Genomic DNA, 24,337 nt, shown 5'->3' with positions numbered 1-24,337 from the left:
CCCCTCCCGCTCTGCAGTTATTGGCCGTAACCCTCCGAGTTCAGAGGCTTATAGCCATCCCAATAGGTTTGCGCCCTAAAAGACTTCAAACATTTTTTAAAAGCCTTAGAGAACAGGAAGGTCTTAGCCTAGTGCTGGAAAGACAGCAGTGTGGGTGCCATGTGTCAGGGTGGACACTGAGCCCATAGAATCCCAGAGTAGTTCTGATTCTGAGGAAGAGGAGTCGCTCCTGGGAGAGGAGCGCACTCCTCTTTCCCAGGGCCAACAGCTGACGGAGATTCCTCCCACCAGCATTCCTAGCTTAGATAGCAGTCCTGGGAGTGACAGAGCGCGGGAAGTAGACTTGATGGATGCGCGACGCTGATGCAGAGAGCGGCGCCAAATGGAGGGCGCGGAAAGGAGGCGTAGTGCCCAGTTGGCGCACAAACAATGGCTGCGCCCAGAGGATCCAAGGGAAAAGGGGAGGGACTCTCCCTACCCCTTAAGTTCAGGGGTCTGCCAGTGATTCCCTTTCAAACAGGGACCAACTGTTCCAACTTAGGGCATAGGTACTCTGCTGCTCATATCTAGTTGCTAACAGTAGAGTTGTTAAGTTGTAAAAGACGAATAAAGCTTTGAAAAGAATCCCTTTGTCTGTGTCTGGACTTGGCTACTGGATTAGACTGAGAGAGGCCTCCAAGGAGCCCTTGACACCATGAAAGCTTTCCTTTGGGGAGCATTCCAGAGCCGGGGGCCACCACCGAAACGGCCTTCTCTCTTGTTGCTGCTCTCCAAGCCTCAGAATGTGGGGCACTTGAAGAAGGGCTTCTGTGGGTGACCTTCATATCATATCACCACTACCACCGCTATGGCATCACTGCAGTTTTGGTCACGTGCAGCGTATTTTAAATGGAGCAAGAGCCCTAAGAACAGGAGCCAGCAGCCACACAAACAGTGCTGTGTGTGTATTTGCCACTGCCAGTCACAGAAGAGAGATTAGATCGTTCACATGATTTTAGTACACAGCAGCCATACCTGTCTAATCAGTTTAGCATTTCCCATCATATTTCTTCATTGCTGCGGTGTCCTAAAGTGAGATCAGTTTAAAGGTATGCCATGTATCATGATTCGAAGAGGGAGAGAAAGAGAGAGGCCTAGAAATATTTTTAGGGAGGCATCAAGGCTTAGTTTGAATCCAAGCTCCATCCAGCACACATTTTCAAGGCTAAAACCCAGTCCTGGAGCATGTTAAGACTGAAAGATCTCTGAACATTGGCAAAGTGTCTTTCCCTCCTAGCACCTGGGATTTGGGAACACAGCTTCTGGATAACGGAAGACCTGAGCCCCAGTACCGTTTAAATTATTTTTTGGAAAGAAACGTACGTCTGCGTTTTTCTCCCACTCCAAAATAGGTACATGATTTTACATGCTTCACTCACACCCACATGTTTTGGGAATTAACCCCTGTCCAGGATCCAGGAAGTACGTCCCTAGTTAGTACTTTCTGTATAAATGCTGAATGGCCCTGAGTCACTTGCATGGTCTCATCAGTAGAGGGGAGGGAGTAGTTTTGAGTGTGGCTAGACAGGTAGAGCAGGCTGTTTTCAGTTATGAAAAACAGGGCCATGCCTTCTGGTATCTGGTGGAGGAAAAGACCTGCACCCATTGCATTACACTAATAAGCAACTTGGATTGGCAAGCCAATTCATTATGATCTGACAGAATGCCTATCTGGGGAATAGTAGCTGCTTCAGAGCGTACATTTTTCCTCTTGGCCAGAAAACACATTTTCAGCTCTCATAAACTGGCATATTTTATGAACCCAAAGACACTCAAAATGTAATGCACATTAATAACATTTGTGAGATCAGGTTTATTTATTTATTTCATTTATATCCCACCGTTTTTCCTCTTGCAAGGAACCCAAAGCAGCTTATATTATCCTCCGCTTCTCCATTTTATCCTTAAAACAACCCTGTGAGGTGGGTTGGGCTAAGAGTCTGTGACTGGCCCAAAGTCACCCAGTGAGCTTCCATGGCCGAGTGGGGACTAGAACCCAGATCTCCCAACTCCCAGTCCAACACTCTCACCGCTACACCACACTGGTTTCCAAGTAAGGTGGACAGTACATTTACTATCTATATACACAGGGCATGTATGCATTGCAACATGTATATGGCGTTTATACCTGTTTAATGAAAGATAAGACTATTGATGGCTACTAGAGGCAGCATGCTGCTGAATATTAAGTACTCGGGAGAACAGAACAAGAGGGGTTTTGTGCTTATATTCTGCCATTTGTGGGCTTCCCATAGGTATCAGGTTGGCCACTGTGTGAACAGGAGGTTGGACTAGATGGGGTTTTAGTCTGATCCAGCATGGCTCCTCTTATGTTCTTCATTTCATTTATTGTATTTCTATACAGCCCCATAGCTGAAGCTGTCTGGGCAGTTCACAAAAATTAAATGCCATTAAAATAATTATCATATAGTCCAGAGAATTATCTGTGGGAGAGCTATGAAATGTACCAATGGCCCACAGAACTACAGTTCCCAGAGTTTCACTGGGAAAGGGAAATACTAATAAACCAGTTGTCAGCTGCAGCACAACACTGGGGGTTAAGCCCCGATGAATGAACACAGAAAGACTTTTCTGAGTAAATGTGCAGAGAATTGGGCGGCGTGTCTGTGCTGTAGATCAGAGGTGGGGGAGACCGGTCGGATCTATTTTATTTTTTTATTACTACAACCCCAGGGCATACAGACTACAACCAAGGGCAAATAGCATGGGAGGTGGAGGGGGTGCCAAGCCAGGTGTGAAATGGTGGTTAGGGTGGTGATGCTGGAGCGGCTCACCTGCTGCACCACAAGCCATATGCTGGGATAACCTGCATATACTAATACAAATCTCAAAGTTACTACAGATCAGGGGTTCTAACAACAAAACTCTGAAACTGGCAAGCAGAGCTGAATAAAGGCCAAGTCATTTATCTTAGAGCTGAGGAACACTGAAGCTGAAAGATAAGTGGTTAACACAACACCAACCATGATAGATAGGCAGGCAGGCAGGCAGGCAGATTTCTTACTGTTGTTAAGCCACTAGGAATCAGAAATCCTTGACCATCTCAGAGATGTATCACTAGATCCTTATCTACTTTCTGGCTTGCCCTGCTGTAGCTACGCTTACAAAGTAGTAAACTCTGGTATGAACGCGCTAGCAAAAGGTACTCGGTGAGAAAATTGGGACACTGTCTCTTTCCAACTCGATGAAGCAGAAGGCAGGTGCACCCCAAGCAAACGAGCGTGGCACTTGCTGACACTTTTGAAGAAGCCACGTATCAGGAGTTTTGGAGCACCTTAGTCATAGCTCTGTTCCTGCTGCTGCTGCTGCTAGGACTCTTTGCACGACATTCTGTTTTCCCTTCTGCTTGTCCTGCCTATCTTGTCTTCCGCCACCGAAGGACACGAAATGGGAGGAAGGCAAGCATCAGAAAGGATGCGACCTTTCCATCTCCGGTTCCCGTCTTCCCCTACAGCAAGACTTACTGGGTACCTCCATATGTGTCAGACTACGACTCCTAGCATCCCCAGCCATCCATGAGCATGCTGGCTGGGTATAATGGGAGCTGTAGTCCAACACATCTCCAGGTACCCAGTGTGGAGAAAGCTGCCTCTGAGTTCATGCTTGGTTCGGGGGGGGGGGGGGAATTCCCTTAGGGAGCAATCCTATGGCTGCTAGTCAGTGGCTAGATGGTCATAGGATATCTGGTTTTCCGGGAACCACCCTTGGAGCTCACACTCCGAGGTCAGTTCCCGGAGAACTGACATCCCCCCCGCACCGCCTCACAGGCAGCATGGAATGGTCCCGTGCTCTGCGCTCACAAAAGGAGCACTGAGCAGCCAAAACGGGGTGTTCCAGGGCAGGGAAGTCGGAAATGCCAGTACGACACATCCTTTGTGTCGTCCAGCAGTCTCCTCCCCTGCTCCACCGTCCTGTGGCTAGACAGCTGAAATCGGCTGTCTAGCCACAAATGTAGGGCAGGAGAAGCGCGGAGGGGACGCTCCCCTCCACGCTTCTCCTGCCCTGCATTGGATAGGCGGTCGCCTCCGAGTCCGGAGGCGGCCGCCTATCTCCATAGGATTGCGCTTTTAGCAAAGTTTAGCTTACCCTAGTGCATGGAAGTGGCTTTTTCATGAGGGGCTCCTGTATAGTAGGGTAACATCTGAATGACCCCTCAAGGGTCAGAGGCCAGTCACATCGGTCTTTCCCCAGGGGTTAATCTCTCCCCCACCCCTGCTCCCAGCATCGAGCCAGTTCTGCAGTTGAGACTTGAGCAACCAACCCCTCCCCATGTAGTTGGGTCTTTAAGGCTGCAATCCTGTACGTGCCTACTTGGGAGTAACCCTGCTTGAACCCAGAGGGCCTTACTTCTGCGTAGGCATGCATAAGATTGCACTGTTAGGCTACATGTGGGAGGAAGCCCCAGTGAACGAAAAAAAAAACAATACATGCAATGCACTATTAAACATTATTCCAGCCACATGAGAGACAGTCTGCCTGGAAAATTAGCTCCCAGGCACGCTCCGGGAGAGAGCGGAGGACAGGAAGGTCTGGCGTGCTATAGTCCATGGGGTCACGAAGAGTTGGACACGACTTAACAACTGAACAACAACAACTAGGACAGAGTTTCTAGGGCACCAAAAAGTAATGTAGATCACAGCAGATATTTTCATGACCACAAAAAGCATGTATCTTTTGATCTTTCTAATGGTGGAAGGAGCTGCTGCAATCTTCCATGTGTCTCCAGTATGTTATATGCTTGCACAAAGAGGCGACTTGCCCAAGCAGTTATTTAGGCGGCTATTCACTGACACAGGGAGGGGGGGGTGGAATGGACCTGTCTGGTTTCTCCTCCGGTTTGGTTTAGAATATTATGCATCTAGTAAATAGGTGCAGATGGAGAATGGGCTGGTGCATACAGATCTTGGAAGGACCATGCACACCACACTGGCAGTGATAAGGTGAGCAGGGTACCAGATGATCCTTGAAAGAAGCCCAAGGCCTCCTTTTGGGACAACGGTGGGTTTTTGGGGAGTGGGGGGTGCAAATCAAGTCCTGGCAGGTCCATTTCAAAACCCAGGGTGGGGTTTTCCCTCCTGCGTTGCACAGTTTGTACAGATTGGGAGAGTGAGTCACAGCAAGGAATTTTGGAGAAAGGCCTAGGCGTTCCGTGGGATGCTCCAACAGCTCTGATTCTATCTGTTTCTTCTGGACCATGCAGAGCAGTTGGTTGGAACCCTAAGGGTATGTGAGTCTTCTACCTACAACAGATCTCCTCTTTTTTCTTTCTTTTCCCAAACTGCTTGTTTGACTTCTTTAAAGCTTGTCCTTTAGATTAAATTTGAAACAATCTGGAAAGGAGGGAGAGTGGTTCCAGAATTCTAATAGATTTTGCCAATTTATATTCTCTCATGATTATCATGTTTTTATTTTTGCTTTTACCATGTCTGCCGTTCTGGATGTGGCTAGTTCTGGAAATGAGTGAAATGCTTCTTAAGACCAGTTTGTACTCGATCAAAGGGTAAAATCTACCACAAGTCCTACTTAGAGTAGACCAACTGAAATGCCTAAATGGGTTTACTCTAAGTAGGACTTATGTTGGATTTTACCCAAAATGTGTAACATGAAGACTTTGATGTAAGAATTCACAACATTAAAGAATGATAATTCCTGGGTATACTGTAGAGTTCAGTGTTACGAAGTTTATGCTGCTAGTCCTTAATATTGTGACTGTATGAAACTGTTTATGTCCAAATAATACACTTTCTTTTGATCACTACAAAATCTGTGGTTGTTATTTTCAATTCCGCCCCCCATTCTCAGCAATAACTAAGATACATCTGCTGAGGTTGCACAGGGTGCAGCAGTTTGCAGCTCTGTCGGTCTATATTGGCTATATTCGCAATTTTGCATGTCCAAAATGAAGGCTGCAATCCTATACACATTTACCTGGGAGAACTCATTGCAGATTCCATCTAAGTAGACATATATAGGATTGTACTATAGGGTATTTATACCTTTGAGGATGCAATCCTATGGAATACCTGGGAGTAAGCTCCACTAAACAAAGTGTGCTTTACTTCCAAGTAAATATGCATAGATTTCTTTTATGCAAGCTACCTCCTGAGGGTTTTTACCCTTAATAGCTGGTCTAAAATATTCAAATAAATTTGCTCTGTACATTTCATAAATATGCCAACTAGAACAATTGTACATACTAATTAAACTATACACATTTTATGCTGTTAAAGTGGTAAAATAAGTTTAGGGTTGATAAGAAAGTAAGTACTTTATATATTTCAATCCCCCCACCCACACCCACACCACACCAGAAAAAAATGGGGGGAAATGTTGTTTTCCTCTTGGCTTTAAAGCTTCCAGAAAAATTACATCTCTAATTAGGTCTTTGGGGGCACAATCTATGCATGTTTAGACAGAAAAAAGCCCTACAATTCCCAGCCATGCTGGCTGGGGAATGCTAGGAGTTGTGGGATTTTTTCTGTCTAAACTTGCATAGGATTGTGCCCTTAAGGTATAGAAATGTGAATGACAAACAGGTGTTGGAAAACAGGTCTTGGACTGTTCACACAACACGCTAATCCACACTCAGTGGTTGAGCATGGGTTGTTTGTTAAACCATGGGTTGTTTGTTGAACCATGGGTTAATGTGTTGTCTGAACCCAGGACATTTTCCACAGAGTGGCTTGTTAACCATCCAGTGTGGTTTGTTAACCACCCTGAATAACCCAACAACAAGCCATGGGTTCTCAAGGTGGCTTGTTCAAGGAAAAATAAGCCACACTGCATGGTTAACAAGCCACCCTGTGGAAAATGTCCTGAGTTCAGACACATGCTAACCCACAGTTCAACAAACAACCCAAACTCAACCACTGTCAGGGTATAAACTGAGCCCATAGAGCCCCAGAGCAGTTCTGATTCTGAGGAAGAGCAGCAACCTGTGGGAGAGGAGCTCGCTCATCTCTCACAAGCACAGCAGCTGGCAGAGATTCCTCCTGCCTGCATTCCTGAGAGAGATAGCGACCCTGGCAGCGACAGAGAGGGGGATGGGGCCTTGCTGGACACTCGGTGCAGACACAGGGAGCGGCGCCAGATGGAGGGTACCGAGAGGAGGCTCTCTGCTCGCTTGGCGCTAAAACAACGGTCGCGTCCCGAGGACCCAAGGGAAAGAGGGAGGACCTCTCCAAAGCCCATAAGTTCAGAGTCTTCCCGCCCTCCTCCTTCAAACGGGGACCAACTGCCTTACCTGGATCTTGGGCTACTCTGCTAACTACCCCAGTGCAGTTCCTGGCTTAGTCGTTGGTGATTAGCATCTGAAAGAGCCATTAAGTTGTAAAAGGAATGAAGCCTTGGAAAGAATCCTTTTCATCTGTGTTTTGAGTTGGCTATTGGAGGGGACTGTAAGAGGCAGCTAGGGCACTCCTGACAACCACGGAGTGTGGGTTAGCGTGCTGTGTGAACCCAGTCGCTCTGATCTGAGATCTGCAAATGGTTGAGATTACCTGTTGAGGGTACACTTGGTGGCAAACAGGATTGTTTGCTGTATAATATGTAAAACAAGTGGGACTTGAAACAAAATGTTGCAGTGTGGAGTGCTTCTGTTCAGAGTGCTGGCCAGCCATGACCGTTCCAGAATACTCCATTCCATTTCCACTCACTGCAGTTTTTTCCCCCTCCTATACTCCATCAGCATTCTGTGGCCAACTGAGCATGCTCATTCCTCAACAGACTGTTTTGAGTTTATTCTCTCCCCCCTGCCGCCCCACTTACGGCTTTTTTTCCTTAAAGTTTTTTTGTACTACTGCAAACCTTGGGGTTTCCTCAAGTCTTGGCTACATAAAGGATCCACATTCATATAATGAGTTTGCTGTTAGTATATAGGATAGTCTGGTTGTGTTGGAATTTGAATCTGAATCTCCTAAATTTCCTATGCTTAACACAATTAGGATTGCCACTTCTTTTATTGGCAGAGCTCCTGCACTTTTAACTGCTGTATGCCAGAAATTCAGAAATGCACTTTTAACTGCCAGCCACAAATTCAGCAGGTTCAAGTTTTTTCCAGCATGACAATGCACTTTGTGGAAACTCTAGGAACAAACAGTAAATAGGAAATCAAGTACTATTTTATGGAGAGCTGCAGATCTCGGTAAGAGAACAGGGGTGGAGGATCGTTGGAAGAACTGGGAATTTTTACAATTGCACCGTGTTTCTTTCTGGAGCTAAGCATATCTATTGTCTGAAGAAAGGATGTTCAGAAACAAGATGGATTTCCTAACAGCCGTAAACAGCTATAAATGAAAGGATAGCTTGACATGTCTGTAGCTGTTTCATTGTTACTGTGTTGGGTATCTCAATGGTCTGTAGACGCCATTGGACTCTTAAAGCAACTCCTTAATTTTTCTTAGCTTTGTTTGGCAGGCCTCAAGCCTTCATTTTCTTCTCCCAAAAGGGGGAAAAAAACAGCCTGAGTGTTTTATACGCTAAGTACTCAGCAAGTCCTCTTTCCTTCCACCCAGGAAGAGGCAAGACTTGTGCCGTCACAGCTAAGCAGGCTGAAGATCAGATGGTATAATTACTGTTATCTGCCTCTCAGAAGCCGACGATTAGAGGGTCTGTCTCTAAGAATGGCTTTTGAAGAAGAAAAAGAGAATAAGCTATGTTTAAATCTCTTCTCCACCCCATACCCTCACAACAACCACCTCCACCACAGTGCTTGTGTGTGTGTTTTAAAGTAGAAACAAGCATGTTTACACCATGCACATATATCTGACTTGACTGGAAGTGTCATGGCAGCCAAACAAGTGACCCCTGGGAACTATCGTTCCATTAAGGGGCTAAAGATTTCCCTCAAAGTATTACAGGTATTAACATAAATACAAGTCCTAGAGTTCTTTACAGGAAATGACACTTCCAACCTGGAGCTGATGCTTCAAAGTTGCTTCATGCATTACATTTTTCTCTTTAGTGTATACCATAAGCGCACATCTGTTTGCAAACACACGCGTCATTCAGGATTGCTTCTCGGAGAGCTAGGATGGCCTTTTAAGGCATATGCACTCAAAGAAACTTTTCCAATATGGACAGTATACAGGTCTTTGAATTTGGGATTCCTTCTTCATCTTCCCTGAGGGCACAATCCTATAGATGTTTAGACAGAAAAAATACTACAATTCCCAGTATTCCCCAGCCAGCCATGCTAGCTGGAGCATGCTGGGAGTTGCAGGACATTTTTCTGTCTAAACATCCATAGGATTGCGCCCTTAAGGACATATTTACAACATAGACTTCAACTGTCCATTCCCTGTTGTCTGCGAACCAAAGGTCTGTGAGAGAGACAGAAAATTCCCAGCAGTCTCACCAAATTATAGTCACCAGGATTCTTTGGAGGAAGCCATGAGAGTTAAATGGGTATAAAGCCAACATACATTTTTAGTTAAAGGGGTAAACAGCCAACTTATGTTTGTAGTTAAAGGGCTTTAAAGCCAACAACATTATACAACATTTCCTTGTATAAATAAATAGATCTTGTTTGATTAGTGAGCTTGCTTCTCTGTGCAAGATGAAGATAAAAAGTTGCACCTGTACTAGAGTGGTTTGTCAAAGACCATCCAGTGACTGATCTGAGTTCTGAACCAGGGAGTTCCTGGCTCATAGCGCAGACTGTTAATGCCACTATTCCACAACAGTTCTTTATTGTTGTTCTTGTGCTTGTTGGCCTCATAATCAGCCTGTCAGATAGGTCGCTGGTGTTCCCCGCTGCAAATGGGGAACTGACGCTAAGAAGGATGCTTTGTCTGTGGATGTTAAACAATGGGAGAGGATGACCCCAGTAGATCCAGCACAGCAGAAAAAATGGGGGAAGCTCCAAAATTCGGCAAACCAGTGTTTCTTGGAAAACCCTTCCCTCAAGGTCCCAATACATTTTGAATTCAAAACTCTTCCTTAAGGAAGACATTTTGCACAGGAAATGCTGTTGTCAAAAACTTACTCCCCCAAGGAAGAGCTTCGAGCTTGAGGTGCATTGGGATTTGGGGGATTTTCCAATCAGTCTTGGTTTGCACCTTTGTTGTTTTGCCCAGTGCCACCTAGCTAGGGTGATGGGGTTTAGACTTGGGTTCAAGTCTTGGGCTACAATGGCTTAGAGGGAACGTTCATTTTTCTGTGCTGTCTGCAGTGCCATTGTCTAACGCCCATTTCTCTCTTCCTCCACCTCTCCTGTCCAGGTGTGTCTGAGAACCCACCCACCACGGGAGTTCTGCAATGCTCACAGCCGTCTGTGGTTCTCTTGGCAACCAGTGCTCGGAGACACCCTGTTCCTCTCCAAACCACTTGGAACTGCAGCCTCTGCAGAACTACCAGCCTCACACCAGCTCAGAGAGCGGAGGAGATTTCCCATCTCCTCTGCAGCCCACAGAACTTCAGCACCTGCCCCTGGCTGGGCCTGACACGGAGTATTCAGCTAACACCGGTTACGAGCTGCATGAGTCTTCGAGGTTAGACCTGGACGGCGAAAGCCAGCTGCCCCCTGGCTCATACTCTAAGCTCTTACAGGCAGCCCCAGATATGGCTCACCACTATGAACCCTGGTTCCGGCCTACACATCCTAGCAATGCTACTGATGATGGCAGTGTCAATCCGTGGTGGGATCTCCATGCTGGGTCCAGCTGGATGGATCTTCAGAGCGGTCTCCAACCGCCAGGACACACAGGTGGACTTCAGCCAGCGCTGGGTGGCTATGGCTCTGCAGAACATCAACTCTGCGGCCCGCCTCACCACTTGTTGCCTTCAGCGCCACACCTCATGGGCCAGGAAGTGATCAAATCCCTGGATTCTACTCAGGAGCCTCACCCAATGGAGCAGGCTGGGGATGGCAGTGGGAGGCCAAAGAGCTCAAGGCGCTCGGTGACCCGGAGTTCTGGCCAGGCTGCCTGCCGGTGCCCCAACTGCCAGGAGGCTGAAAGGGTGGGCCAGTGCCCTGACAACTCCAAGAAGAAGCACCTCCACAACTGCCATATCCCCGGTTGTGGCAAGGCCTACGCCAAGACATCCCACCTGAAGGCCCACCTGAGGTGGCATAGTGGAGACCGCCCCTTCGTCTGCAATTGGCTGTTCTGTGGCAAGCGCTTCACCCGCTCTGATGAGTTGCAGCGGCACCTTCAGACCCACACAGGAACCAAGAAATTCACCTGCCCTGTTTGCAACCGGGTCTTCATGAGGAGTGACCACCTCAGCAAGCACATGAAGACGCATGAGGGTGCTAAGGAGGAAGCAGAGGGAGAGGCCAAAGCGGGGACAGAGCCTCCTGCCAAAGTCAAACGGGAACCTGACGGAAGCTCTTCAAGTGCTGCTTCCCAACCCAACTGAGCCTTCCTCCCTCACCAAGGATGTCCCCTCCCTGCCTCACCTTAAGGGTCGCTCCTGGCCTACTGACTTGTCTTCCTTGCTCAAGGCTCTAGAACCACTACACCCCCTGGGCCTGAACGTTATTCTGTCCTTGGAATGAGAGGTTATTTATTCTGTAGGAGGAAAGGACGATGTTGTCGGGACTTGTTGGGAAGGGCCATGCCCTTGAGCAGCTTTGGGGTGGGTCTTCACAATTGAGTGTTTGGGAAGTATAGGGGGAAGGCTTCCAAAGGATGGTTGCTGAGGTGGGTTGGGCTATGTGGAACCTTCCGGGCAGTTATCGATGGAGGGATATAGGCCTTACCTGTCCCCAACTTGAATGATGGGTTACATATCTCTACTATACACAGACACACAAGTGAGTTAACAGTTATGGTGGAACCTCATTTTTAGTTTAAGCTTGTAGAGATTTAGGGGTTTGGATCTAACCATCCAGTGTGTTAAGCTCCCACCCGCCAGGTCTCCAGTTTAGTAGGTAATATGGCTACTCCAGTTTCTTAGACAAAATGGCAACCACACCTCAAAATTCCATTGGTTGGGTGTCTTTTCTTGGAAGGATCATGGGCAAAATTATTGGCTTGTGTCCTAGATTGCTACCTTGATCCTCTCCTGGAGAAGTGGTCATTCCTGGTCTGAAAAGGAAGAAGAAAAAAGACAGACATAGGGAAATGCTCCTGTAATGTGAATGTTTTTAACATCACAAAACGACTGCAGCATTTAAAAAGAGATTTTTTAAAAGATTTTTTTAAAATGGTGTTTAATGAAAACACTCTAAGGGTACAATCCTATGCATGATGAGACAGAAAAAAGGTTTACAACTCCCAACATGCCCCAGTCAGCCACGCTGGCTGGGGCATGCTGGGAATTGTAGGCCCATGCATAGGATTGCGCCTTAAGGCTGCAATCCTTTACTCACTTATCTTCGAGTAAGCCCCACTGAAATTAATGGGACTTATTTTGAGTAGACATGTATAGGCTTGCATTCTAAACAGCTGCAAAATTAAAATTACATACAGACATATCAGCTGCTTCTATTCTAGGTCTTTACTGTGGAATCTTTATGCATTGTTCACTGATGTTTTACAGGTGGTCCACATGACACTGTCATCCATTTGTAATCCTCCTGTGTTTTCCCAGTGCTTTTTCTGTCTTTTTTTTCTTACCACAGAAAGTCCGAGGGTTTTTTTTGTTTTTGGTTTTTTGAGAAACATGAAAGGATAGTGCAATATTCACAGTTGTAGATGTGTTTAGCGCTACTCTTTCATCTTTTTAAAGAGGTGTGGGTTTTGCATGAGTGGTGAGGTTTTCGGCAGGTGAACCTATCACAGCTCTGCATACATTCACTATAACCTTTGTGGTGGGCACCATTTTATAACCCTGTTAATTTTTTAAAAGCAAACTTTTAATTAGGGCTAAAACATATTTCGAGCTAAAAATAAAATAAAACCCAGTCACTGCCATTTTCTCAATTTTCTCCCCATAACGAAACACTTCCAATCTATACTTCTGATCCAATTTTTAAAAACATATTAGCAAAATACTGCGTAAATTAAAGAGTGTTATTGCACTATAACACTATAATGTTAATTTTAAAATTCAGAGGGGGAAAAACCCTTTCTATTCACCACCATTTTAGCAATGTGTTTTCCCCTCTAATTAAACACCTCCCACATACATTCAGTCCAAAACAAATGTTAAAGACTTTGGTTTTTGACCTTTCATTGATAGTAATGGGCAATCACATTTAAATGAACAAGTGCTTAGCGCTAAATAAATATTTGATTTATTTTTAAGGATCGCTTGGATTTTTTTCTTCTTCAAATGGCTGCTTAGGTAAATAGGACCATCTCCACCCTTAGCAGCTAGGCCACGCCCACAGGCGTGGATGGAGTATGGCGAGATGAACATACAGGAAAAGTGCAATATCCCCAGTAGTGTGGAAAGTCGATAGCAATTCTTCTTGAGGCTTATAGCAGAAGAGCAATGATATATCAGTGCTAGGAGCCACCTATCCGGAAGCCGTCTACAGACCAGTCGTCTTCAACCTGTGTTTCCCCAATAGGACAGAAACACAGCTCTATAAAAATAATTCTCTCTATAGCAGCCTTCCCCAACCTGGTTCCCTCCAGATGTATTGGACTACAGTTCCCATAATCTCACAGCCAGCTATACAGCTGTAGTCCAACAACTGTAATTCCAGGTTGGGGAACGCTGCTATAGACTGAAGTACTTGTATGGGGCTGTGTTTCTGTTCTGTTCAACAGCTCTATGAAGGGGCCCTGAAATAAGAATGGGGTTCTCAAACCTGCTTGCTAATAGAACCATATTTCTGTTGACCTGCTTTATATGCAATGACGTTCCACATGTAAGGCAGGCTCTTCTTTTGATGCCAGTACAGATGGCTAAAATACTTAATTCTGTCCAATTTTGCGTGGCAAGCTGGTACACCCGAAGTCTCTTGTGTTGTAATTTGCTAGCCTCCTCAAAACTAGACCACCGAAGTGCATAAACCACTGCAGAGCTGGCATCAAAGATAGGCATGGCTGGGCACTTACTAAAGGTCCACACCCCAGCAGGGGCCCACTGACAAAAGCCCCAGGACGTGCTCCTCCTCTTCACCAATGCAACCTGCTTGTTCTCGCTCTGGCCCAGACAACGCTGGTGGTGGTGGTGAGAACTAGATGCCACGGCCTACTCGCCCACTGGCTCTCTTAAGTAAGCAAGTGGGGTAGTGTGGATTGACTGAGCTTGCGTACTTGACAAAGAAAGAGTTTGCTTATGTATGCTGTTTTCCTTGACACATAAGCGGACTCTTGCTTTGCCAAGTACACAAACTCAGCCAAGATGGCTATGCTAATGCCATCTCTTCTTTCTACTTCCACAGTAGCGATCATGAGAAAGAGGATGAGAAGCAACAGCACATGATGGTAATGGCAGTGAGAAGATAGAATCACTGAGGGAGGGGGCCCACTGAGGGTGCTTTGCCCAAGGGCCCTCAAAAACCTGGGGCTGGCACTGAACCACCACAACACCATCTAGCCACCCTACGCAACTTACCACCACAACAACATTTTCTGGGGTGGGGGAAAGGGAAGGGCGTTTCCTTTTAAAATAAGGATTTAAAAAACTGGCTCAACACTGGATGTTGTAATTTAAGACCTCCTCTTTCCCTTCCCCAAATACTTTACATTAGAGTGTACAAGCTACTGAAATGAAGGACAGAGGAAACTATTAGAAATATAGCTACGTATTTTTTCCCCATGGAAAGAGACAACTGGGAATTTGAGAGATTGCGGGTGGGGGTGTGGAATTAAAAGAAACATCTTTTCTCACAGTTAATATCTTCTTATATTAATATCCCAATCACTTCCCTAAAATTGTGGGTTACTTCTCAATCTGCATGAGGATGAGCGAGTCTGATTATTTCTTAGCGAAAGGAGAAAACTAAGTTTGTCACTGATAACCGAGTACATAATGGCAAGTACTTTTCACGCACAAGCACCAAAAATATTTACCATTTCCCCCCCTTCCTCCAAATCTCAATCCTCATCCCCCTGTTGTTGTTGTTCAATATTTGGAAACGTACAACTATAGGGATGCACATGCCATTGCTGCTGGGTAGCTGTAGCTGGTAACCCTGGCCCAGGTCTGGCAGGATAGCCTACTACCCTCTACTCAAGAGCTGCCCTCTAGTAATAGCTAGTTGCTGACCAGATTCATAACCAGTTCTTGAATAAGGAGTTGAGTTGTGAATACCATCTTTTTTAAAAAGCAAGTTTCTAGCCCTTATTGTTGCAAAACACAGCTTAAAAGCATCTCACTGGCCTGAATCCAGAGAACTGTGGAAACGCACAAAGCTAGGCTCCATTCTGCTTGTTGTGTTTGTGGATAAACAGTACCCAGTGGCTGAGGTGCCTGGGAAAACTTATGAACGTATATATTACTCCATTGATTTTGTGTACTTGCTATAGCAGATTACCTGGATAAACCTGTTCCTGCCCATGGATTGTGTTGGGTGGATCTGGGGCATGGATCTTTCCCTTTCCTCAACTCCACTCCTGGCCCTTTTCGTTGCCCCAAATTCTCGAAACAGAAATTGTGGATAAAATTGTTATGCCTAAGGTGCCGACAAACAGATCTTCTCCGTGATCAGATCCATGTCCTAAAATTAACTCTGGGGTATATACATCTGACCACAGGCGAGATTTCTGTGTCAGTGTTTCAAACCTAACATTTTTAGTCAGATTTCAGGAGTGCAAAATGTTCTTGCCGTTGCACTGTCTGTTCTGAAAAGTTATCAGGCCTAAAATATGTACAACAAAGCCACTGTATGTGAATTTGCTTTCCTTACTCAAATGGCAGCATACAGGTTTTCTGCTCACAGCAACTGAATCTGGAGGATGGGGTAGAGTATATGCAATGTCGTTCCTTTGTGCCAGCCAGAGTATATCCTGAGACACATTTTGTGCCATAGAAAAATGAATCATTTCCTCTACCTACATCCTTAGCGCACCATAGCACCCACACCATGCCCGCCCCAATCTCTCCGTTACCAAAGAACATAAGCTGAAATGCAATTTTGCACAGATTTCAACATTTGGTGACTTTTTGATCCCCCACCTCTATTTTAGTATTTTTCAAACACACTTTTCAAAGGGGCTTTAAAAAAAAAACTCCCCGCCCAATACATATGATGTCTTCTTGATAAACAACTGAACTTGTGTTGACTATTCTCTTTCAAGCTTTGCATTCCCCCCACCTTAAAACTTTTAAAAGTCCAACAGCATCCCAACCAATATTATACAAAAAATCTTCTGGTTCATTCTGTTATAATTAGTAGAATATCACATTGATGTTTTGCAGGCAAATCTGATTTTGGAAGATTTGTTTGAGAATCTCCCCGCCCCTCGCACACGCACACGCACACACACCCCAATTTGTTTCGGCTCTTCAAACCACCTTCTCACACCCCACAATCCTAGCATTTTTCTTCCTCATTAATGACCCAGCCTGGGAAGTTCAACCATGCCGCCTCTTGCCCACTGGGGGTTTCACTCTTGCTCTTTCTGGGTTGTGGCAATATTCTTGCCTCCTCCAGCCCTCCCCTACCTCCACTCCATTATGCTTTGTGCATTGCTACTATTGGCAGGAGGGCGGACGTTCAGAAAGAGGAGCAAAATTGTGTGGGATCTCATGCAGCCTCAGAGCAAGAAGGTGTCCGGACATGTCCAGGCCAGAAAAGGAGAGAGGAAAATAATATATAACAGCAATTGCTTGGGAAACGCTTGTTAAAAACAGAACTCAGCCCAAAGGAAGAATCCTTCTCATTTTTTTAAGAGGAGGGGAGTAGCTAATGGCTCCTCTCTTTTAATGTGCTCTCTGCCTCCCCCCCACCCACAGCATAGCAACAAAGGCCCTCACAGTTATTATGTTTTACAAGGTTGTATTGGTTTCTGCCATAAAATTGAATCTGGGGATGGGATGGAGGCTACAGATCCTGAGAAAAGACATTGGGTTCTTCCCCAACCCCTTCTTCTCTTGTTAGTTGGGGAACATCCCCAAATTCAAGAGGAGGGGGAGGGAGGGAGGAGGTTAGGTAATCAAGGCCAACCTCGTGCCTTCCAGAGGTGTTGGACTACAACTCCCACCATTCCGGATCATTGGCCATGCTGGCCGATTTAAGTGATTAATTTCATTCTAAAAAATGACTCAAATCCAACATAAGTCCCACTTAGGGTAGACCCACTGAAATGAATGGGACCTAAGTGAGTCATGACTAACTTAAGTCCCATTCATTTCAATGGGTCTACTCTAAGTGAGACTTACGTTGGATTTTGTCCATGATGACGGAGACACAGCCTAAGATGTGCCTGGAATCTATCATGCTTTCACCTGGAAGCCCTTCAACCAAATCATGTATGTAGGTGGAGGCTGTGTAGTGAGGGAAAGGCACTCTGCACATGTTCAGAGGCATTCCCCAACCAGCCTGCCTGTGCAGAAATGAAGCAAAAAGCCCAGCAGAATCCATGATATGAGAGTCTGAGTAGCTGAAAATAAATTTGAGGCAGGAGCCCTTACTTTACACTTTCCCTGTTGCTCCCTCGCCGTAAATATTTGTAAGCAGGCAATGGTCAGAAAAAATATTTATGGGCAGGCTAGGCTCACTCAGTGGTGAGAAAAATGCACTATGAGTACCGCTGTCTTTATTAGGGCCATCTACATACTGAGGCATTCAAAAAAAAAGTGAAGCCCCTGGGAATTCAGCCCTGACCTGAATTCACAGCATGATTTGCTGGACAATTTATCCAAATATTAAGAGGCCCAAACCTTGGCAGTGGTTTCCTGCCCATAGATTTTCAGAACACCTCCAAATGGAGGCATTTATGGACGGCATGATGCACTGAACCATTGCATTTGATAACCCACAATCCACACAGTGTGACCCACTTGTTCATCTGAGCACAAAACTGGAACCATAGGCAATCCCTCATGTGCTACCTGGTACTGTAAAGTATTTGTCCCTCCCTTTCCTGTTTTGTGTGAGTTCTGTGGAGGAAGTCATCACCTGTAAGTGCTTTTAGTGTAAGAAAATGGGACAAGCCCAAACCTTCCAGCTCAGAATTTGTCCATGGCCTCAAGCCCCAGAAACAGGGTGTCTGGGTGTCCTCCTTTACAAACTGTTTGAAAGGCTGTCCAGTAAAAGTCCAGTTTAAAGACAGAGAACCATAAGAGAAAGGAGAGCTAGCAAGGGGCTTGAACTTGCCCATCCACAATGAACACCTGGACAGCAGACAGAGCAGATCTGCTGGTCACAATCTTCCCCACTATGGGGAGATGTCTTGTATTTCTGTTTAAATTATAGTCATTCTTTCTAAATTTGCACCTGTACCTACAAATTAGTACATGCAAATCATGTACAAATTTCTGTCCCCTTTTGTCCTCTTTTCTGGCAATGCATAAGTGGCCACCTGACCCGGAAACCAACAAGGGATCCAAACTATCCAGGGCCATGGGCGGGGGGGGGGGGGGAGAGAGACAGAGAAAGAGAAAACTGGACCCATTTTGGGATGAGAATAAGCTCGGGTCTCTGGTCAGAGCTGGTAGCCCTCACCTTCCAGAAAGAAGACACAGGCTGAGGATGACATCTGAATGTGGGTGGCATTTTGACCCCCTGGAGGAGAAGGGAGCTCGGCCAACAAAGTTAGTAGGCTGCCACTTCTCTTCTGGGTGGAGCAGGGATGGCAGAGAGGAGCCAGCCCCGCTCGCTTGAGGAGCTCCCACAAGGAAGTCGGCTCGTGGCTGAATCTGCTGGCTGCATTTCGTGCAACACGCTGTCCACTGAGCAATTGCCAAATGCTGAAGACACCTCCTGCTTTCCCACACCCACTCCTCTCTCGCCTGCCACTCTCTTCGCCCCAGGGAAAGCTCAGGCGGGCGGGAACAGTTCCCAGAAGCCAGCGGAGCCGGCCCAGCCAGGATTCCAATGAGATGGCCCAATTGTGCGGGGCACCGAAGGGTGTGTTACACCTGTCTCCTTTGCAACCTGGGCCTTACGTTTTAATTGCCATTTACCTGCACTTCTCTGGAAAACCTCGCTCACTGCTGTGCATGCCGGCTATTATTTTGAGTGCGCGCGTGTGTGTAATTTTAACTGAAACCTTTTATTTTTGAAATAGAGCCTTCATCCATCCTTAGGAAAATTCCCTCTGCATTTCCCATGCTCTCCGCACAGCATTTTTAGGACAGGGGGCGGGGTACATTTGATTTTTAAACTACACGCCGATTGTAAAGGAAACAGGTTGTTTTCTTGTTTTCTCTGCCCTCCCCACCTCACCCCATTTTAAAATGATGTAGGTTGTGTTCTGCATTAAAAGCTATTGAAATTACTTCCCCCATCCCGCCCTAGCCCAACCATCAGTGAAGCCCTTGAGCAAATAAAAAACAACAACCTGGATTTCCCCGCTAGCTGAAGTGTAATGAAATTAAAAAGAAGGAATTTGGGGGAGGAAAGCAAATACAAAACAAGCAGGGTGAAAGGGTTATACATCTCACAGCAGAGCCTTGAAATCTCAAAATCTAAGTTTCTCTCCACAGGTGGAGGCACTGGCGCTGGTGCTCCCAACTACTGCAAGACCCTCAACTTCCCTCAAACATCTTAACCAACTTTCTAGCCCTCAGTAATGAAGCAGTGCACTGTCCTGATGGTATAGCCTTTCGTACAGTAGCACAGCCAGGATTATCTGAAGTGCCCTTTCTGGCTTTAAAGGACAGGAACAGCCAGCTGGGATTAAAAAAAATTCCATATCCCTCAGCTCCTAACTCCAGCACCTAATTTCAAAATGAAATCCATGCTGCCGGTCCCACAAACCCTGTTTTGTAATCCCAGATCTGTGTGGTCAAGCCGTGGTTACTCAATAAATTAAGGAAGGACACTTTACACATGCTTAGAGGAACTTTTCTTATTCCTGATATTCCTGATTTTGGCACTTGTGCTAAAAGCAGATTCCAGGGCTGAGACATGGCACAAATGAAAGAAAAGAATATGGAGAGATGCACATGTTGTAGGAGGTGAAGTATGGTGACCGCTAGGCACAAATCAGAGCTGAGTGGTTGCTTCGCTCCCAGCCCATTACAGCACCACAACCACTGGGGCCACGTTTTCGGTGCTGGGGAGGCCCACTGAGGGCAGCTGCCTAGGGCCCCCAAAACTAGGAGCCGGCCTGCTTGTGGGAGAGACAGAGATGCACAAGAGGGAGCAAGAGATGTCAGCTTGGCTGTTTTTTTGGCTGATCTGCTGCCTTTAGTAGAAATTTTCCCATACAGTTTTCAGCTTACTCTTTACAGCCATGAGGGCTAGAAACTTGCTCCATTAAAACACACACACACACACAGAAAGAAAAGAAAAAGACATTCAGGCTGCAATACTATGCACACAGGTATTCGGAAGTAATACATTGAGATAAATTATACTTTTTGAGTAATAATGCTTTGGACTGAGCTGTCAATCTCAGGTTTTGCCTTCATTCAGCAGTTGCTATGGCACCTGAAACTCCTTGCTGGCTTTTCATTGTGTATAAGTACTGTAGTGACTTGACTAGCCCAGAAAGCAACACATAGAATGGTTCATTCCCAACATATATGGTCACGGGACCTTCCATTCTCTCCCTCCCACTTCCATGAGAAATTTTGGGTGTTTGGCAAAAGGAAACTGCTGCAGAGATCAAAAAGCTTATTTCTTGATGGAGAAGGATTGGAAGCCTCATTCAGAAAAGGCGGGAAATCTCCTGAGCCTTGCCTGCAATCATGGGATGTGTGTTTTTTCAGCTGGGCAACATGTTAGATTGGTTTTGAGATATGTGTAGCAATTATTAATGGCGTTTCACACCTGAGTGAACCAGGATGTCCCAAATTTGGTGGGGCCCCTTTTGTCATGCCTCTGTCTGTGGGCACCAGATTGAGGGGTATGTGGCTTGGAAGCATCAATATGACCTATGGGGTCAGTAGCAGAGCACACTGTTTTGTAGGACTACCCATTTCCTCTCCCACCCCCATCAGTGCTAACACAGAGCAATTACAGAGTTGTAGAAAAGGTTGTGAGATTGTTGTAATAATGCGGAAGATGTTGCTTCTGTGTTAGGAAATGTTACTGAGGGGTAGCTTTTAGGGTTTTTAGAAACTGACATGGAAAATCTCAGGATTCAGTAGGATGGCAGTGGTTGCTATGGCACCTGTGAACTCCTCCCTGACCTGAATCTCAGGATTCAGTAGGATGGCGGTGGTTGCTATGGCAGTGGTTGCTATGGCACCTGTGAACTCCTCCCTGACCTGAATCTCAGAATTCAGTAGGATGGCAGTGATTGCTATGGCACCTGTGAACTCCTCCCTGACCTGTCCCGGCCTGGTTTTTGTTTATGTCTTGATCTGACTTGGCCAGGAGGCAGCAGGGCCAACGTTTGGGGTGGTGGTGGTGGGGAGAAGTAGAAGTATGTAGCATCAGGGAATGAAGCTGTGCCATTAAGTTATAATTAGAGAATGTCTTTTTTTAATGAGGGCTAGAAATGGCCTTTTAAAAGAATATCAAAGCTGTTAACACTCTGGATTTGCAGCTCTGGAATGGTAGCTATGGCAACCACAACAGCCTCCCTGACCTGTCCCAGCCCAGGTCTTCTGTATGTCTTGACTTGACTGGGCCAGGAGGCAGGGTGCCACAGAAAAATGTAACGTTAATAAATCTCCCTTGGCAAAGATGGGCATAAAGGCGTGTGAGAACGGAGTGGAATCTCTAAGCCTCACAGAATAGGTCAGCCTTCCCCAACCCGGTGCCCTCCAAATGGGCTGGACTGCAACTCCCATCATTCCAAGCCAGCATGGCCAATTTCACAGAACTACCAAAAGGATCCTAATTTACTGGGGATATCTTGTAAAGCCCCCTTGACGAGATCAGAAGTAGAGCTTTGCGCAAATGGCCTCTCCAAATTCTCCAGCCTATTTGTGGGCAGTGAAATTTGGGGGACAATTTTACCAAATTTGTCCTAGGGGAGGAGAAATTCTCCAGCAGTTTCTCACAAACAGAGCTCACTATCGGCAGGGGTTGTAGCACAGGTTCATTCTTTTTTCCTTTTGGTTTATTGCACTGCTCCTGCAAGTGTCAACCAGCACCAACTATGCTGAAGCTTCCACTCTTCTGAGGCAGAACTTTGGATTTCTTTTGGTGGTATTTTTGAGCTGACCTAATCACTGCGAGGTGGCCGAGGGTGCTGTGTGTGTTTCTCTCTCTATTACAGATCTTTCCATGGCTCTGCAGACTACCAGGCCACCTGCACTTCCTGAACTGAAAAAGCCCCATGGAAGGAATTACCTCATGAGGTCTTCCTCTTGATGGCTTTAACTGAAGTGTGAAAAGCTGAGGAGGGTACAAGCTGCCACAGACATTATTGTACAATGAAAGACAGGACAGTCACGCCACCACATGAATAAAAGACAAGAACCTCAAACCCAGCCCATGAGAATTTCTCCGAAATTTCTTCTCCTTTGAATTTCTTCTTGAATGCAATTTCTTTTCTAACAAATTGAATGAGAGTGGTTGTGGGGAAATGTGGGAGGAATTTTCAGCACAGCACTAATCAGAAGCTGCTCCAGTCTTTCCCAACCTGGGGCCTACTTTGACTCATTCCTCCTTTGTCACCTCTGTGCTACACCCTGCCCCTTTATGGATGGCCCCTTAAATTATGGATGGCCCCTTATGGAGGCATGCCTGACACAGAATAGATGTAAGAGCGGCACACCTGACATTTAATAAAACCACAAAGAAAGGATGGGCTCAGGAAAGTGGAGGACACACAATCTCTACCATATCTCAGGCTCGTAACCCAGTTAATTTACAGGGCTGGAAAGTTTGCGGATACAGATGGAGAATAGAGGGGAGCCCTGTTATGTCTTCTCTGCCACCCATCAATCCATCCCATCCTAACTTGTTGGGCCTGCCTCACAGGACAGGCATTCGGGGAGATCTTTTGCTGAGCTATTTTCTGGAAACAGCTTCTAGTTGAAGCAGTTTCCAAAGAGAAGAGAGCATAATGCTGACCTAGGTGCATTATTTGCCTTTGTGGGTGATGGTCCAATAGAAGCAATCATGCAGCCAACTGCTAGTCACAGCTGGCTTTTCCCAGCAGGCAGCAGCCAAAGGCTTCCTTCTCCTGGCAAACAAGGATCCAGTTTTGGCACTGCTCATATCGGAGGAAGACCTCTGAAAAGTGTGTAAGACCTGGATGAGGAATCCGCACCAGGACTCTCTCCAATAGACTTGGCTCTGACAAATGGTACAAACTCCTATTTAAAGAGGGGTAAGAGTTGCTTCACTTTCACTATTATCACCACTGTTTGCTGTCCATTTGCAATTATTTTAATTTTATTTTATGCATATCAAAGGGGGAGAGCAGGAGCAATGGAAACAGGGGTTAGGGGCAAAGGGGGCGGGGGGGACAGGTATGGGAAGCAGTGAGCCCCATAAAACACCTCTCAAAGCACTTTCTATGTACACACCTGAACAGATAGCCCTATCTGAACTAAGAATATTTTTCCCCTGGAACTATGACCTTCTGGAACCTGGGGCAATTGTTTCGAATAAGGGCAGCCTGCAAACTCCTACTGGTGGTGGAGTTAAAGTGAGTGATCAGCCATGCACAGTATTTGTCTGCATGGAAACAGCTACAGAGTGTACCGTAGCTTGAAAATGAAAACCATTTTAATGAGGTCTTTGCAATCAGATAGTTGTGTCTTCAGTTGTTAAAGTGATGTGAAAGGACTGTAGCATCTGTAGGTGGTAGCAAAGGGAACTCTAGTGCATATGTGTGTGGTGGGGGGTAGTTCCTTAGCTTAGCAATCTAGTCTCTCATATTCTGTAGGTTGAAGGTATTAAAATAAGCAAGATACTCTAATGCAGTGTTCCAGGTGGGAGGGGGCGCAAGAGAGCTGAAAACCAGAGTGTGGAAGTGGCCCTACCATGAACGGAGCTGGAGTGGCTTCTACCAGCAATAGATGCTGGGTGCCATTAAAGCCCGCAGAGCAGAAAGGCAGGCAGGCAGACAGATCTAAGCTATGAGACATATCCCATTCATTTCAGATAGACATGTGCAGGAGAATGTCCTGGTAGATTGTGCCCCCCTGTTAATAAGGAGGAATGGGTTACTATTTGGCTTTCATGTCTCAAGCACCAAATCGTCTTGGGTCACCACTGGTAGGAAGTTGGATGTGCCCCCTCCTCGCCCCACTCAAAATAGCAGGTACAAATAGAATGAAATGGAATTTCTCATCAATTCAGTATCTGGTATATATTTTTAGATCCAAATTCCTATTTCTGTGATGAGGATTTCAAGAT

At 46.0% G+C, this 24,337-nt stretch overlaps 1 protein-coding gene and 1 long non-coding RNA gene across 6 annotated transcripts in view; one reads left to right on the top strand and one right to left on the bottom strand.

Moving 5' to 3' along the window:
- The window catches only part of SP6 (Sp6 transcription factor), a 124,056-nt gene extending 110,805 nt beyond the window's left edge, over positions 1-13,251 (top strand). For 3 of the 5 annotated variants that reach the window (XM_084804747.1, XM_084804748.1, XM_084804749.1), the window contains one exon: positions 10,281-13,251. In XM_084804747.1, coding sequence (XP_084660873.1) covers positions 10,318-11,421 — 1,104 coding nt within the window. In that variant the 5' untranslated portion in view covers positions 10,281-10,317 and the 3' untranslated portion in view covers positions 11,422-13,251. The remainder of the gene's footprint in view (positions 1-10,280) is intronic. The other 2 variants (XM_084804750.1, XM_084804751.1) reach the window with 1 other exon arrangement.
- Positions 11,826-24,337, bottom strand: part of LOC146341101 (uncharacterized) — a 29,481-nt gene continuing 16,969 nt past the window's right edge. Inside the window, exon 3 of the long non-coding RNA XR_014783832.1 lies at positions 11,826-12,092. This is a non-coding gene — a long non-coding RNA (uncharacterized LOC146341101). The remainder of the gene's footprint in view (positions 12,093-24,337) is intronic.

This window comes from Heloderma suspectum, chromosome 6 (assembly GCF_057233095.1).
Source record: "Heloderma suspectum isolate Gila_16-S chromosome 6, 16-S_ref, whole genome shotgun sequence".
Classification (NCBI taxonomy): Eukaryota; Metazoa; Chordata; class Lepidosauria; order Squamata; family Helodermatidae; genus Heloderma; species Heloderma suspectum.
This window is presented reverse-complemented; position numbering and strand designations above follow the sequence as displayed.